Here is a 17,092-nt window from a genome sequence, read left to right as displayed (position 1 = left end):
CAGCATAGAGTATGCTTCTTGGAAGGGAAATTAAGTTTTTGAAATTAAATAGGTGGAACACATAGTAAAAAATAAATCAGGAAGAGGAAAGGTTAAAAGCAAAGATAACATTGAAATACCAAGTGAAACTAAAATGTCTGCATATTAATAAAGGTGTATAAGAAACAAAAGTAGGGAACAACAATTGTCGACTACAACAGAATATCATGGCATAATACAGTAACTGAAATGAGTCTGCAGCTGGGTGAGGATTGGCAAATTTCAGCTTCAATACACTGAGGAGGAACAGGGAAAGAAAAGAAAAGGGGTAGTGCTATTAATAGAATCATAAAAGCTTACAACACAGAAGGGGGCCATTCAGCCCATCATTTCTGTGCAGGTGCTTCGGCAGAACAATCCTAAACTAACGTCACTGCCGAGACGCTAGAAATATATCATTCAAGACAACATAATACTAGAGTGCAAGAATTTAAATAATGAAATGTCCCAAACTGAATCCCTGTGATTGATCTGAAGAATAATAAGGGGTCAATTACACGAGTAGGGGTATATTACAGACTCAACAGTGGAAAGAAAATTGAGGATGTAATTTGTAAATAGACAGGCATAATTAAGTTACATTTTAGGAAATTTAAATTACCTAAAAATAGACTGGGATTGGGAAAGGGAATGTTTGTGGTGAGGAAGAGGAGGTTTTTTTTGCAGTACTTTCAAGACTGATTTCTCAGTCAATATTCAATTTAGGAGTTTAGAGCCTGGGCAGTTGAAAGCACGGCTGCCAATGGAGGAGCGATTAAAATCAGGGATGCACAAGCGGCCATAATTAGAGGAGCGCGGAGATCTCAGAGGCTTGTAAGGCTGGAGGAGGTTACAAAGATAGGGAGGGGCGAGGCCATAGAGGGATTTGAAAACAAGGATGGACCGGGAGCTAATGTAGTTCAGCGAGCACAGGGGTGATGGTTGAACGGGACTTGGTGCAAGTTACGATACAAGCAGCAGAATTTCAGATGAGCACAAGTTTGTGTAGGGTGGAAGATGGGCCAATCGGGAGAACATTGGAACAGTCAAGTCTAGGGGCATGGATGAAGGTTTCAGCAGCAGATGAGCTGAGGCAAGGGCAGAGTTAGGTGGTGTTATGGAGGTTAAAGTAGAACGTCTTGGTGATGGAACAGATATTTGAGTGGAAACTCATCTCGGGGTCAAAAACAATGGCCAGTTTCAGCCTCAGACCATTACCAGGGAGAGGGATGAAACTGATGGTGAGGGAATAGAATTTGTGGCTGGGAACAAACTCAATGGCCTGGATTTTGTGGTGGTAATGACGGCGAAACTGTCAGCGTTCACTGGTACCCCTCTGAAACAGACCTGAAACTTCAGGATTTCACGCATGTGCAGATAAACGCGAAAATCCTGAAGTTGCGGTCAGTCATTCCCTGACATAGGTTGCGCTGTGGAACTTCCCAAAGCTTACAATCAGTGAAATTAGTTGAACTGATGAAAACATAATCCTTTCTGCTCTAATATTGCTGTTAAACACCCCATAAAAAGTTAAGCCTGTTGGAATAGGTGTAACTGGGGTTTTAAAGGTGTATTGACTGCTGAACAACCCTTCTGGCCCTGAAAAATTCATTTTATATTTGTGGAATGTCAAATTTCATAATTATGATCAAAATTACTGGATTTTTAAAATAATAAAAAATATATTTTGATTTTTTTTTTAAGTTTATGGTATTTCACCTTGTAGCTTAACCCCATGTGTATATCCCAATCTTTATTTTGTTAAAAAAAATGTAAAGTAAATTGATAATCAGTGCTTTTTATTTCCTGGTTTGTTGTCTGTGAGAATTCCTCAATGTGATTGGCTGCTTAGACAGCTTGATGACATCACTGCTGCTCCATGCTGGGGTTCCTCCTTTGACAGCATTACAATTAAATTAAGGTAGAGAAAGCTGAAGTTTTTGCCACACAGATCACAAGCTTTCTTCGAGGTCAGCAGCAATCGTTGTCGCTTTGTCACTGACCACAAATTCAGAACCAATGGCTTTGGTATTCCCAATATTTAGTTGGAGGAAATGTGTGACAGTGTGACAAATCAGACACAGTGGGGGGCTGGCAGAAGTAGTGGTGAGTTGGAGCTGGGTGTCGTCAACCTACATGTGGAACCTGACATTGTATTTTCAGATGATGTTGCCGTGGGGTGGTACACAGATGAGAAATAGGAGGGGACCAGGATAAATTGTTGGGGGATACTAGATGTAACGGTGCGGGGGCGGGGAAACAAAGCCATTACAGGTGATTCTGTGGCTACGACTGGATAGTTAAGTATGCAACCAGGCAAGTGCAGTCCTACCCAGCTGGACGATGGAAGAGAGATATTGGAGGACACTGGAGTGGTCAACCACGTCAAAAGCTGCAGAGAAGGACGAGGAAGGATAGTTTGCCATTCATATAGGATGTCATTTGCAACTTTCATAAGGGCCGTTTTCGAACTGTGGCCTAAGCGGAAATCTGATTGGAGGGATTCAAACATGGAGTTGCGGGAAAGTTGGGCGTCATTTTGGGAGGCGACAATACATTCAAGGACTTTGGAGAGGAAAGGGAGGTTGGAGATGAGGTGCTATAGTTTGCAAGGACAGTGGGGTCAAGGTTGAGTTTTTTTGAAGAGGGGGTGATGACAGCAGATTTGAAGGGGTGCGGGGCTGTACTTGAGGAGAGGGAACCATTAACAACATCAGATAACATGGGGGGCCAGGAAGGGAAGTTGGGTAGTCAACAGTTTTGTGGAACAGGGTCGATGGAGCAGCAGCTGGGTCGCATAGAATCATAAAAGTTTACAGAAGGAGGCCATTTCGGCCCATCGTGTCCATGCCGGTCAACAAGAGGCTATCCAGCCTTATCCCACTTTTCAGCTCTAGGTTCGTAACCCTGCAGGTTACGGCACTTCAAGTGCAAATCCAAGTACTTTTTAAATGTGGTGAGGGATTCTGCCTCTACCATCCTTGCAGGCAGTGAGTTCCAGACCCCCACAACCCTTTGCATGAAGAAATTTCCCCTCAAATCCCCTCTAAACCTTCTACCAATTACTTTAAATTTTTTCCCCCTGGTTGTTGACACCTCTGCTAAGGGAAGTATGCCCTTTCTATCCACTTTATCTAGGCCCCTCATAATTTTATATATCTCAATGAGGTCTCCCCTCAGCCTCCTCTGTTGCAAGGAAAACAAACCCAGCCTATCCAATCTGTCCTCATAGCTTAGATTCTCCACTCCCGGCAACATCCTCGTAAATCTCCTCTGTACCCCCTCCAGTGCAATCACGTCCTTCCTGTAATGCGGTGACCAGAACTGCAAGCAGTATTACAGCTGTGGCCTAACCAGTGTTTTATACAGTTCAAGCATAAACCCCTGCTCTTGTATTCTATGCCTCGGCTAATAAAGGCAACCATTTCGTATGTCTTGTTAACCACCTTATCGACCTAGCCTGCTACCTTCAGGGATCGGTGGACATGCACTCCCAGGTCCCTTTTTTCCTCTACACTACTTAGTGTCCTACCATTTTATGTGTATTCCCTTTCCTTGTTAGCCCTCTCCAAATGCATTACCTCACATTTCTCCGAATTAAATGCCATTTCCCACTGTCCTACCCACCTGACCAGTTGATTGATATCTTCCTGAAGTCTGTAGCTTTCTTCTTCATTATCAACCACACAGCTGATTTTAGTGTCATCTGCAAACTTCTTAATCATAACCCCTATATTCAAGTCTAGATCATTGATGTATATCACAAAAAGCAAGGGCCCTAGTACTGAGCCCTGCGGAACCCCACTTGAAACAGCCTTCCAGTCACAAAAACACCCATCAACCATTATCCTTTGCTTCCTGCCTCTGAGCCAATTTTGGATCCAACTTGCTACTTTGCCATACATCCCATGGGTTTCTACTTTTGTAAAGTGGCTGGGACGCCCCCTTTTGAAAAAAAAAACTGACCCAACATAAAACCTAACTAACTCACTTACACTGGCGCAAATTAAATGGCCATATTTGCAACTAAAAAGATACACCAGAAAAATCAAGTTACACCAAAAAAAAACGGTGCAACTCATGGGGAAATTTGGGCCCATTAATAGTAAGAGTTACAGGTAGGGCTGCTAAGAGATAATGGAGACAAGCTTGTAATGAAGAGTGAGAGAATGGCAGAAATACTAAGGGGGCGAAATTGGGTTATGCCCGGTTTGGGGGTGGGAACCGAGGGGACTTACTGCGCCTGGTGTGGATATCCTTCCCCGGCTGCGAAATTGCAGTTATCGCCCCTCACAGGAAACGGAGCGCAATGTCACACGCTCCATTCCCTTTGGGGCAGTTTCAGGGGCACTACTCATGTGGGTTCGGCAGCGCTACATGGCTTGCCGTGTAGTGCTGATGCGTTTAATTGCCCCATATCTTCTGTTAAAGGGGAGGGACACTGCAAACTCTGAATAGCCATTTAAAGGCCTCCACTAAGCCACCAGGGCTGTGTGGTGCCGTGGCTGTAGCCCGGCACCAAGACGGAGTGCCGGGCTGCACGATGGTGGCCCGGACCATGAAAGAGCAAAGCAGAATGGGCCGACCGGTGAGTTGGCCGAAGAAAAAAAATGGTGGCACGTGGAACAGCACACGTTCCCTTTAACTTCCGCCCCATGAGCAGAGGGTGACCCTCGAGGCTGGCGCTGACATCGCCCGTGGCAGCCTCGCGGGGCGCTGGCCAATTTCCACCGTGGGGCGAAAAGGGGTCGCTGCGCATGGTGACGGCATCATCGCCGGAGGCGTGGCGGTCCTGAGCGCTACCAGTGGAGTGCAGCACTACCGTGTTCGCGTCTCTGCCAACTCCTGTGTAATTTCGTGGAAGCCGGTAGCAGCCCTCCATTTCCCCCATCCACCCACCGAAAACAGTTTTGTGCCCCGTTAGTGCCCCCCAGAGGCTTTCATGGGAGGCGCAGCAGAGGGGAATTACAGCCCCCAAGAACATAAGAACATAAGAAATAGGAGCAGGAGTAGGCCATGCGGCCCCTCGAGCCTGCTCCGCCATTTAATATGATCATGACTGATCCGATCATGGACTCAGGTCCACTTCCCTGCCCGCTCTCCATAACCCCTTATTCCCTTATTGTTTAAGAAACTATCTATTTCTGTCTTAAATTTATTCAATGTCCCAGCTTCCACAGCTCTCTGAGGCAGTGAATTCCACAAATTTACAACCCTCAGAAGAAATTTCTCCTCATCTCAGTTTTACATGGGCGGTCCCTTATTGTAAGATTATGCCCTCTAGTTCTAGTCTCCCCTATCAATGGAAACATCCTCTCTGCATCTACCTCGTCAAGTTCCCTCATAATCTTATACGTTTCGATAAGATCACCTCTCGTTCTTCTGAATTTCAATGAGTAGAGGCCCAACCTATTCAACCTTTCCTCATAAGTCAACCCCCTCATCTCTGGAATCAACCTAGTGAACCTTCTCTGAACTGCCTCCAAAGTAAGTATATCCTTTCGTAAATATGGAAATCAAAACTGCACGCAGTATTCCAGTACGCCTCACCAATACCTTATATAGCTGTAGCAAGACTTCCCTGCTTTTATACTCCATCCCCTATGCAATAAAGGCCAAGATTCCATTGGCCTTCCTGATCACTTGCTTTAACTGCATACTATCCTTTTGTGTTTCAAACACAAGTATCCCCAGGTCCCTGTGTACTGCAGCACTTTGCAATCTTTCTCCATTTAAATAATAACTTGCTCTTTGATGTTTTCTGCCAAAGTGCATGACCTCATACTTTCCAAGATTATACTCCATCTGCCAAATTTTTGCCCACTCATTTAGCCTGTCTATGTCCATTTGCAGATTTTTTGTGTCCTCCTCACACATTGCTTTTCTTCCCATCTTTGTATCGTCAGCAAACTTGGCTACGTTACACTCGGTCCCTTCTTCCAAGTCGTTAATATAGATTGTAAATAGTTGGGATCCCAGCACTGATCCCTGCGGCACCCCACTAGTTACTGGAATGAACCCGAGAATGAACTCTCTGTTTTCTGTTAGTTAGCCAATCCTCTGTCCATGCTAAAATATTACCCCTAACCCCGTGAACTTTTATCTTGTGCAGTAACCTTTAAATTCCAGCAAATTTGTCAAACATGACTTCCCCTTCAGAACTTTGCTTCAGTTTTCACAGAGAAGATTAATATTGAACCAGTTAGTATAAAACAGATTGTGAAGTTTACTATTCAAAGTGAGATGGCATTGAGGTTACTCAAACTTAAGGCCAATGTGACTCTCCTCTTCAAAAAAGAAGAAAGGAATATGCTGGGAAATTATAGATCAATTTGTATTACTTCAGGTCATGCTAAACTGCTAGACACTATGGGCTGAATTTTCGGCTTTACTGATTTTGGGGCGGTAATGGCGGCAGGGCAGGTGTGGGTTGCAGAATGTGTCATAAAGGTGAAGACTTACATCTGCAGCCTCTGAATTCAGGATGCACATACTCTCTTGTTCCCTAATCCTTGTGAACCCTCCTCGCACTCCACTCCCACTGCTGATGTGCATTTCATAAAGATGACCCTGAGCCCCTATGTTACCTGCCTCTCACCTCCTCCCAATTGCTCAAAAACCTCATGCAACATCCACACAGATTGAAGTGAAGACATTTGCACATCCACACAGTGGCAGCTATTGAACTATGGAAGGCATATGTGGCACAACAGCAGGTGGACCCTTACTGAATCCTTCTTATTTTTCTCATTGCAGGCGAAGCTCTCACATAACAGGCGTGAGCAGTGCCGTACAGGCTGGGGGGCCGCCACAACTGCTGGATTTCCCTTCGGGTGGTGAGGGTATGTAAATGGATCACGCGGCTGATGTGACTTCATTGAGCCCGACTATGAAGTGGCTTTGCCCCTTTACGTGTACATGTCCAATGCCACTTTACTGATATCGCCCTGCCCCCTCCCCTGCTGCTAACCACATGTGTTGTTTTCTGCTTGCAGGTGACCAGCCACAAGCGCGACAACCGTCAATGGTGCAATCTACATCCGGCCATGGTGGAGACGATGAGACATGTGAAGAGAGTGTTATGCTTGAGCCCATGAATTGCCCCGCCTGGACAAAGTACATCTGGGGACGACACCGATTTCCCAGAGTTTGCATCGTCGGAGGCTCTTGGCCCCAGCAAAGCGGTGCCAGAGCAGAATCTCGTAGGCCAGCTCTCCGGCACAGAGAGCCGGCACAGTAGGCCTGCTGAAGAACAGGCAGACGTGGAACTGGACTTGGTGGCAATGTCCAGGGATAACACAGAGATGCACCGTGAGCTCATTGTCGCATTGGGTAGGATCGCAGAGAGCATCGACAAATTTGCTGCGACTGTTGCGGAGACTGCGTCACGCATTGTTCTTGTAACTCAGGAGTCCAGCGAGGCCATCGTTGCCCACTCACAGAGGCAGGTGGCCTCCAGCAGTGACAGTGGCATTCTAGAGTGCTTGCCCTTGATCACGTCCCAGCATCGATCGCATCGCAGGTACAAGCCACGCTGCAGCTTGGTGGTGTGATGCCGTCGATGACTGGTGCCACTCTTCTCTGTCATCCCCACTGTCCAACCGGGAGGTGGCATTGCTGAATAGGCCAGGAAGTTGTGGAGACACATCATGCTCCGGATGCTGAGTCCCAGCCCCGTCGGAGTGTCAGTGGCTCACAGGAAATGGAAGGTGCCGTCCTTCCTCTGGATGACAGCATTCCAGCTCCCAACATTGACTCCAGCCATGCACCTTACGCAGTTCACCTCCGAGCCACCGGAGACTGCTTCTGCCAATGCTGAGGCGCAACAGTTCATAACCGGGCCTTCCAAGCCCAAAGCTGGTCCAGGGCATCATCATACGCAGTATGCAGTGTCTGCCCACCTAACACAGCAGCCCTCAAGCAGCCTTGCTGAAGGCACTGAGGTCTCATTGAGGAGGCGCAGCAGGCGAGGGAGGAGAATGAGGGATGCGGGGCGAAATCAGTGGGCAATTAAGAGGTCATTAAGGGGTCGCACAACCATGTGCAAATGTGGTCCAATATAATGAGGGCCCCTGTACATAGTTATTTTGTTATAATTTATTTGTAGCACGGCGCTGTTTATTGTATAGCATTATTTTGATGATTTGTAGTATTGTTTGCTTTTGCTGTTTTATAGCATATTTTGAAATTGCTTATTCATTGATTCATAGCGTTTGTTTGGGGAGGTATTGTTTGAAACTTTTGTTCATAAAACTATACCTTTGAGCCTTTGCTGTTGTTGTCTTGTATATCATTGTGAAGCTCAGCGTAGATATGCCGTTATGGTGGCACATAGCGTGGCCGGTATTAGATGCATCCCTCAGCTTCCTCCATAGAAACATAGAAACATAGAAAATAGGTGCAGGAGTAGGCCATTCGGCCCTTCGAGCCTGTACCACCATTCAATAAGATCATGGCTGATCATTCACCTCAGTACCCCTTTCCTGCTTTCTCTACATACCCCTTGATCCCTTTAGCCGTAAGGGCCATATCTAACTCCCTCTTGAATATATCCAATGAACTGGCATCAACAACTCTCTGTGGTAGAGAATTCCACAGGTTAACAACTCTCTGAATGAAGAAGTTTCTCCTCATCTCAGTCCTCAATGGCTTACCCCTTATCCTTAGACTACGTCCCCTGGTTCTGGGCTTCCCCAACATCGGAACATTTTTCCTGCATCTAACTAGTCCAGTCCCATCAGAATTTTATATGTTTCTATGAGATCCCCTCTCATCCTTCTAAACTCCAATTAATACAGGCCCAGTCAATCCAGTCTCTCCTCATATGTCAGTCCTGCCATCCCAGGAATCAGTCTGGTGAACCTTCGCTGCAATCCATCAATAGCAAGAACGTCCTTCCTCAGATTAGGAGAACAAAACTGAACACAATATTCCAAGTGAGGGCTCACCAAGGCCCTGTACAACTGCAGTAAGACTTCCCTGCTCCTATACTCAAATCCCCTAGCTATGAAGGCCAACATACCATTTGCCTTCTTCACCGCCTGCTGTAACTGCATGACAACTTTCAATGACTGATGTACCATGACATCCAGGTCTCGTTCCACCTCCCCTTTTCCTAATTTGCCGCCATTCAGATAATATTCTGCCTTCCTGTTTTTGCCACCAAAGAGGATAACCTCACATTTATCCACATTATATTGCATCTGCCATGCGTTTGCCCACTCACCTAACCTGTCCCAAGTCACCCTACAGCTCTTAACATCATCCTCACAGCTCACACCGCCACCCAACTTAGTGTCATCTGCAAACTTGGAGATATTACACTCAATTCCTTCATCTAAATCATTAATGCATATTGTAAATAGCTGAGGTCCCAGCATTGAGCCCTGCGGCAGCCCACTAGTCACTGCCTGCCATTCTGAAAAGGACCCGTTTATCCCGACTCTCTGCTTCCTGTCTGCCAACCAGTTCTCTATCCACGTCAATACATTACCCCCAATTTTGCGCATCAATCTCTTGTGTGGGACCTTGTCAAAAGCCTTTTGAAAGTCCAAATACACCACATCCACTGGTTCTCCCTTGTCCACTCTACTAGTTACATTCTCAAAAATTCTAGAAAATTTGTCAAGCATGATTTCCCTTTCATAAATCCATGCTGACTTGGTATCCTGTCACTGCTTTCCAAATGCGCTGCTATTTCATCTTTAATAATTGATTCCAACATTTTCCCCACTACTGATGTCAGGCTAACCGATCTATAATTATCCATTTTCTCTCTTCCTCCTTTCTTAAAAAGTGGTGTTACATTAGCTACCCTCCAGCTCATAGGAACTGATCCAGAGTCGATAGACTGTTGGAAAATGATCACCAATGCCTCCACTATTTCTAGGGCCACTTCCTTAAGTACTCTGGGATGCAGACTGTCAGGCCGCCGGGGATTTATCGGCCTTCAATCCCACCAATTATCCTAACACAACTTCCCACCTAATAAGGATTTCTTTCAGTTTTTCCTTCTCACCAGACCCTCGGTCCCCGAGTATTTCTGGAAGGTTATTTGTGTCTTCCTTCGTGAAGACAGAACCAAAGTATTTCTTTAACTGGTCTGCCATTTCTTTGTTCTCCATTCAAGCAAACCTGTCCATTATGAGCTGGCTCTTGCTCTGGCAGCATCTCCACGCTGCCTCCCCATGAATGTGATGGATGTATAATCGTTACCTCTCCCGGCTCGTCTTCGTCGTCCTCCTCCTCCTGAGTTGGCAATCTCCACTTGCAATGCCTGGCCCCTCATGATGACCAAGTGCTGCACACCACAATGAATTCAGAGTCTGTGTGACTGTAGCAGATGGCATATCCTTTTGGAAGTGCAGCCTTCTCACACACTGCTCCTCAGAGAGCTGGAGGTATGAGCGTTGGTGCCTGTAAACCCATGGGGGTAAGCCCTCGACCCGAGATGTCTTTGGCCTCTTCTCATCCATGTCCCTACATGGCCAGCAGCCCTTCTTCTAGCTTGATACCACCTGGCAATAGCAACCAGCATGATACACTGGTGAACTAGTAATGACCCCATTAAATTTTCTCACTGACATTGCAAGGACACTGTAATGGCAGATTAAAGTGCCCTTTGCAAGTCTTGAGAATCACACAGCGCACTGTGCTCAACTATTGCAGTCAAGATGAGTTGCGACGTAGGATCCTGATTCATGCATTTAAATACGCTGCCAATACCACCTGCTGCATACTGAACACCTCGTTTCCTGGGGCAGGCGTTAAATGAGGATTTAGGTCTGAATTTTTCATCCGTGGTGCTAGCGGAGCGTTGCACGACGATTGACGTCATGATCTCAGTGCAACTAGGAGGCGAGGCGGTAATAACAACTTTTATTTATATAGCGCCTTTAACGTAGTAAAACGTCCCAAGGCGCTTCACAACAGCGTTACAGACAAACAGATAAATTTGATACCGAACCACAGAAGAAATTAACACAGATGATCAAAAGCTTGTTTAAAGAGATAGGTTTTAACGAGCGTCTTAAAGGAGGAACGAGAGGTGGAGAGGCATAGAGGTTTAGGGAGGGAGTTCCAGAGCTTAGGGCCCAGGAGGCTGAAGGCACAGCCACCGATGGTTGAGCAGTTATAATCAGGGATGCTCAAGATGGCAGAACTTGAGGAGCACAGACATCTTGTGGGATTGTGAGGCTGAAAAAGATCAGAGATAGGGAGGGGAAAATCCATGGTGTGATTTTTAAACAAGGATGAGAATTTTGAAATCAAGGTATTGTTTAACTGGGAACCAATGTAGGTCAGAAAGCACAGGGGTGATGGGTGATCTTGACTTGGTGCGGGTAGGATTTTGCGCCACTGCAAAACAAGAGCCTAATTTACTGGCCGAGCGCTAAAAGCTGGATGCCCGGCGTTAAGCTTAGAAACACCATTTACCGCCCCTTCGAGGTGCAAACAGAGGTGCAAATGTGCTGAAAATTCAGCCCTATAATACAGAACGGAATTTACAACTTGGAGAAACATTAGTTAATTAGAGCTAGTCGCCACAGATTTGTAAAAGGCATGTTGTGCTTAATCAAACATAGTATTCTTTGAAGTGATTGAGAATAGATACAGGAATGCAGTGGATATGCTTAACATAAATTTTGAAAAAGTATTTGATAATTTAATCCTGTTTTACAATTATGCACTTTACATGTCATTCTATTTCTGGTGTGTGGGTGTGTATATATCCTGGGTACATTATTATACATCCTGTTATTTTACTGTATAATTCTTCAATAATTTATCTGCACATTGCAAAAAAGCAATCTTACTTTAGTGCATTTTCTCCATAAAGTTTTTCACTGGAAAATCTTAATATAAGAGTGGATATGAAGGTAGTCATATACCAGATATCAATGAAATATATCTTCTTAAAGTCACATGGGTCATTAACTCTGGAGATTGAAGGCTGCAATAACATTTTTGGCTCGAATGCAATGCTACATTGAGAACACAGCTGCAGATCAGGAGCAGTTCCATATATTGTCTAAATGGTGAAAATTTACTTTTTGGATCTCAGCTCATAATATTTACTCTGGTATCAAAGGGATTTATAGAGCATTTCTTGCTAACATATTGAATTGTTTTTAGTCTTTAAACCCAAGCACATTCCCCTTGTAAAACTGCAGTTCCGTGACACTAACTTTTTTGATATGTTGAAAGAAATTAGGTGGTCATCTTACGTCATAGCATATTAAACCACTAGCAGATGACTCAATAGAGAAGAATTTACACTGGGCTGCGCACATCAACAGAAATAACCGCAAACCCTAAATAATGCAATAGTCCTGGAATCAAATACACAGCATAGATGCCCTTTTTCTAATAAGATTAATAAATAAAATATTTCACAATCATTGTCCTGACAACATTATTATTTATCTTTTGATATTGTAATACTCAGATGTGATATAATTCATAGGCACAAAGTTTGATGTCAAAAGTTCAGAAATGGCAGTGAACCAACCTTTGCCTCTGGGTCACTGTTGATAGTACAGGAATCATCTTCTTCAGACTGTGGTACTGTTCTATGGAGAGAATTGGAAGTATCAGTACTTAAACAGAAAACAATGCAAAAGGAAGATACAAATGTACTGAAAATTCCATTAGACCAATACTTTTAAAATATCGCACCTTACCTCAATTTTAGAGAGGCATAGCGCAGAGTTGCTCCCTCAAACTCTTTCAGACTTGGGTCTGGATTTACAGTGGCAGCATGGAGATCCTGTGACAAGAGAATTCCCTCTTAATTTTAAGAAAAATTCAAACAAAAATCTGAACATTTTGAAAATCAATACTATGGGCCTGAAATCCGCTCCCCACGGGCGCATATGAAGTGCGAGTTTAGGTATGCAGAGCACATGCGCCTAAACACGGCACTACTAATCGGTCAAAAATTCTGACAGATCATCCGCATCCGAAACTAAAGGGCCTCCGCGGGCAGAGAATTTGTCCAACTCCTGCCCAGCAAAAGGCCTTCAAATTTTTACAACTGAAAAAAGCAGGAGTAAGGCCTGTTTTTAGCAGTGAAAGACTTTTAAAGTACAGAAAGAGATATTTAAAAAAATAATTTAAACATTTAAAATCCTGTTACAGTAAGTTTATTTTTAGACCCTTTAAAATATGTACATTTATTTTTCAAAAAGTTAAATTTTTGTTTTAAATAATTAAATTCCATTTTTAATCATTTGAAATAAGTGATTTAAAAAAAAGTTATTTTCAATGTTTATGTGTTTTGGAGGGTACATACGAAATCACCATAAGTATGAATGGGGATTCCCCTCCTCTGATAGATTGGGCCAGCCCATGTGATCCCATTGATGCGTATGAACCCTTACGCTCCTGGGATACGTGTGCATCTATGAATATAAAGGGGCTGCAGGAGGGATCAAAACTAAAAATCATGGTTTAAAAACTAGTATTAAAACACTACCTAAACGCACGCAGCATTCGAAATAAAGTAAATGAGTTGACGGCACAAATCATTACAAATGGGTATGATTTGGTAGCCATTACAAAAACGTGGTTGCAGGGTGGCCAAGACTCGGAATTAAATATACAGGAGTAGCTGACAATTCGGAAAGATAGACAAGAAGGGAAAGAAGGTGGGGTAGCTCTGTTAATAAAGGATATCAGGGCAGTTGTGAGAGATGATATTGACTCTAATGAACAAAATGTTGAATCATTGTGAGTGGAGATTAGATAGTAAGGGGAAAAAGTCACTGGTGGGCATAGTTTATAGGCCCCCAAATAATAACTTCACGGTGGGGCGGACAATAATCAAGGGAATAATGGAGGCATGTGAAAAAGGAACGGCAGTAGTCATGGGGGATTTTAACCTACATATCGATTGGTCAAATCAAATCGCACGGGGTAGCCTGCAGGAGGAATTCATAGAATGCATACAGAATTGTTTCTTAGAACAGTATGTTACAGAACCTACAAGGGAGCAAGCTATCTTAGATCTGGTCCTGTGTAATGAGACAGGAATAATAAACGATCTCCTAATAAAAGATCCTCTCGGAATGAGTGATCACAGTATGGTTGAATTTGTAATACAGATTGAGGGTGAGGAAGTTGTGTCTCAAACGAGCGTACTATGCTTAAACAAAGGGGACTACAGTGAGATGAGGGCAGAGTTGGCTAAAGTAGACTGGGAACACAGACTAAATGGTGGCACAATTGAGGAACAGTGGAGGACTTTTAAGGAGCTCTTTCATAGTGCTCAACAAAAATATATTCCAGTGAAAAAGAAGGGCGGTAAGAGCAGGGATAACCAGCTGTGGAGAACCAAGGAAATAAAGGAGAGTATCAAATTAAAAACCAATGCGTATAAGGTGGCCAAGGTTAGTGGGAAACTAGAAGATTGGGAAAATTTTAAATGACAGCAAAGAATGACTAAGAAAGCAATAAAGAAGGGAAAGTTAGATTACGAAAGTAAACTTGCGCAAAACATAAAAACAGATAGTAAAAGCTTTTACCGATATATAAAACGGAAAAGAGTGACTAAAGTAAATGTTGGTCCCTTAGAAGATGAGAAGGGGGATTTAATAATGGGAAATGTGGAAATGGCTGAGACCTTAAACAATTATTTTGCTTTGGTCCTCACAGTGAAAGACACAAAAACAATGCCAAAAATTGCTGGTTATGGGAATGTGGGAAGGGAGGACCTTGAGACAATCACTATCACTAGGGGGGTAGTGCTGGACAGGCTAATGGATCACAAGGTAGACAAGTCCCCTGGTCCTGATGAAATGCATCCCAGGGTATTAAAAGAGATAGCGGAAGTTATAGCAGATGCATTCGTTATAATCTACCAAAATTCTCTGGACTCTGGGGAGGTACAAGCGGATTGGAAAGCAGCTAATGTAACGCCTCTGTTTAAAAAAGGGGGCAGACAAAAGGCAGGTAACTATAGGCCGGTTAGTTTAACATCTGTAGTGGGGAAAATGCTTGAAGCTATCATTAAGGAAGAAATAGCGGGACATCTAGATAGGAATAGTGCAATCAAGCAGACGCAACATGGATTCACGAAGGGGAAATCATGTTTAACTAATTTATTGGAATTCTTTGAGGATATAACGAGCATGGTGGATAGAGGTGTACCGATGGATGTGGTGTATTTAGATTTCCAAAAGGCATTCGATAAGGTGCCACACAAAAGGTTACTGCAGAAGATAAAGGTACGCGGAGTCAGAGGAAATATATTAGCATGGATAGAGAATTGGCTGGCTTACAGAAAGCAGAGAGTCGGGATAAATGGGTCCTTTTCGGGTTGGAAATCGGTGGTTAGTGGTGTGCCACAGGGATCGGTGCTGGGACCACAACTGTTTACAATATACATAGATGACCTGGAAGAGGGGACAGAGTGTAGTGTAACAAAATTTGCAGATGACACAAAGATTAGTGGGAAAGCGGGTTGTGTAGTGGACAGAGAGAGGCTGCAAAGAGATTTAGATAGGTTAAGCGAATGGGCTAAGGTTTGGCAGATGGAATACAATGTCGGAAAATGTGAGGTCATCCACCTTGGAAAAAAAAACAGTAAAAGGGAATATTATTTGAATGGGGAGAAATTACAACATGCTGCGGTGCAGAGGGACTGGGGGTCCTTGTGCATGAATCCCAAAAAGTTAGTTTGCAGGTGCAGCAGGTAATCAGGAAGGCGAATGGAATGTTGGCCTTCATTGCGAGAGGGATGGAGTACAAAAGCAGGGAGGTCCTGCTGCAACTGTACAGGGTATTGGTGAAGCTGCACCTGGAGTACTGCGTGCAGTTTTGGTCACCTTACTTAAGGAAGGATGTACTAGCTTTGGAGGGGGTACAGAGACGATTCACTAGGCTGATTCTGGAGATGAGGGGGTTACCTTATGATGATAGATTGAGTAAACTGGGTCTTTACTCGTTGGAGTTCAGAAGGATGAGGGGTGATCTTATCGAAACATTTAAAATAATGAAAGGGATAGACAAAGTAGAGGCAGAGAGGTTGTTTCCACTGGTCAGGGAGACTAGAACTAGGGGGCACAGCCTCAAAATACAGGGGAGCCAATTTAAAACCGAGTTGAGAAGGAATTTCTTCTCCCAGAGGGTTGTGAATCTGTGGAATTCTCTGCCCAAGGAAGCAGTTGAGGCTAGCTCATTGAATGTATTCAAATCACAGATAGATAGATTTTTAACCAATAAGGGAATTAAGGGTTATGGGGAGCGGGCGGGTAAGTGGAGCTGAGTCCACGGCCAGATCAGCCATGATCCTGTTGAATGGCGGAGCAGGCTCGAGGGGCTAGATGGCCTACTCCTGTTCCTAATTATTATGTTCTTATATTCTTATGCATAGAGGACTAGGACCGCAAGCCTCCGAACCTCCGGGACCACCAGGTAGACTCGTAGAAATCTTTCAGGTCAAAGGCATCCACCCGCGGAACGCCTCAGGCCATAATTTTTGGGCCTATATTTTTCAAATTTTGGAGTCAGTTACATACTCACCAAGGACAAAGTTATTCACGTTGGGGAATAGAACACTTGCACTTTTGATATCCAATGTCAGAATGAAGTACTTACGTCAGGCATGGCACATATCAAAGGGAGGAAACCTAAGAAGTGTCTGACTGAACCAGGAACAATTTTTCTGCTTTCCACATCAGCCATCCTTGTGGCCACTCTGAATGAGATTGCTAATTTAGTGCCAAATAGTCGTCAGTTTTCTGGTGTGGGCTCCTGGCTACAGGGCACATTGATTTTATGGAGCTTTTGTAACCAGCAGCAACAGGAGACTTTCAACTGTAACAAGAGTCAGAGTTGGATTTCAAACTGAATTGCAACAATGAAAGGGCAGTGTGATACCCCTTTGTGGTACTCACTGCTGCAAATCTTATTATATTGCTGACAAGTTCCCAGCTCAGAATGGAAAGGCTCCAGTTCATTATGTAGTTTTCACAGCAAAATAGATAGAATCACAGAAGAGCTCAAAGTGGAGAATTGGACAATCTATCTGTCTCAATAATGTGAATGTCCCACAAGTTGAGGAAAATATCCC

The 17,092-nt window shown here is 44.1% G+C and overlaps 1 protein-coding gene across 13 annotated transcripts in view; it reads right to left on the bottom strand.

Annotated features, from left to right (window-relative positions):
- The window catches only part of LOC139242238 (amyloid beta precursor protein binding family B member 2-like), a 470,855-nt gene that overhangs the window by 198,884 nt on the left and 254,879 nt on the right, over positions 1-17,092 (bottom strand). For 12 of the 13 annotated variants that reach the window (XM_070870289.1, XM_070870312.1, XM_070870317.1 and 9 more), the window contains 2 exons: positions 12,702-12,787; positions 12,530-12,590 (listed from right to left, as the gene is read on the bottom strand). The exons of the other annotated variant lie outside the window; for it this stretch is intronic. In XM_070870289.1, the coding sequence (XP_070726390.1) occupies positions 12,530-12,590; positions 12,702-12,787 (147 nt within the window). The remainder of the gene's footprint in view (positions 1-12,529; positions 12,591-12,701; positions 12,788-17,092) is intronic. 13 annotated transcript variants of the gene reach the window in all.

The sequence above is a fragment of the Pristiophorus japonicus genome, chromosome 2 (genome assembly GCF_044704955.1).
Source record: "Pristiophorus japonicus isolate sPriJap1 chromosome 2, sPriJap1.hap1, whole genome shotgun sequence".
Classification (NCBI taxonomy): Eukaryota; Metazoa; Chordata; class Chondrichthyes; family Pristiophoridae; genus Pristiophorus; species Pristiophorus japonicus.
Note: the sequence above shows the minus strand (reverse complement) of the source record. Positions and strands in the feature narration are given on the sequence as shown.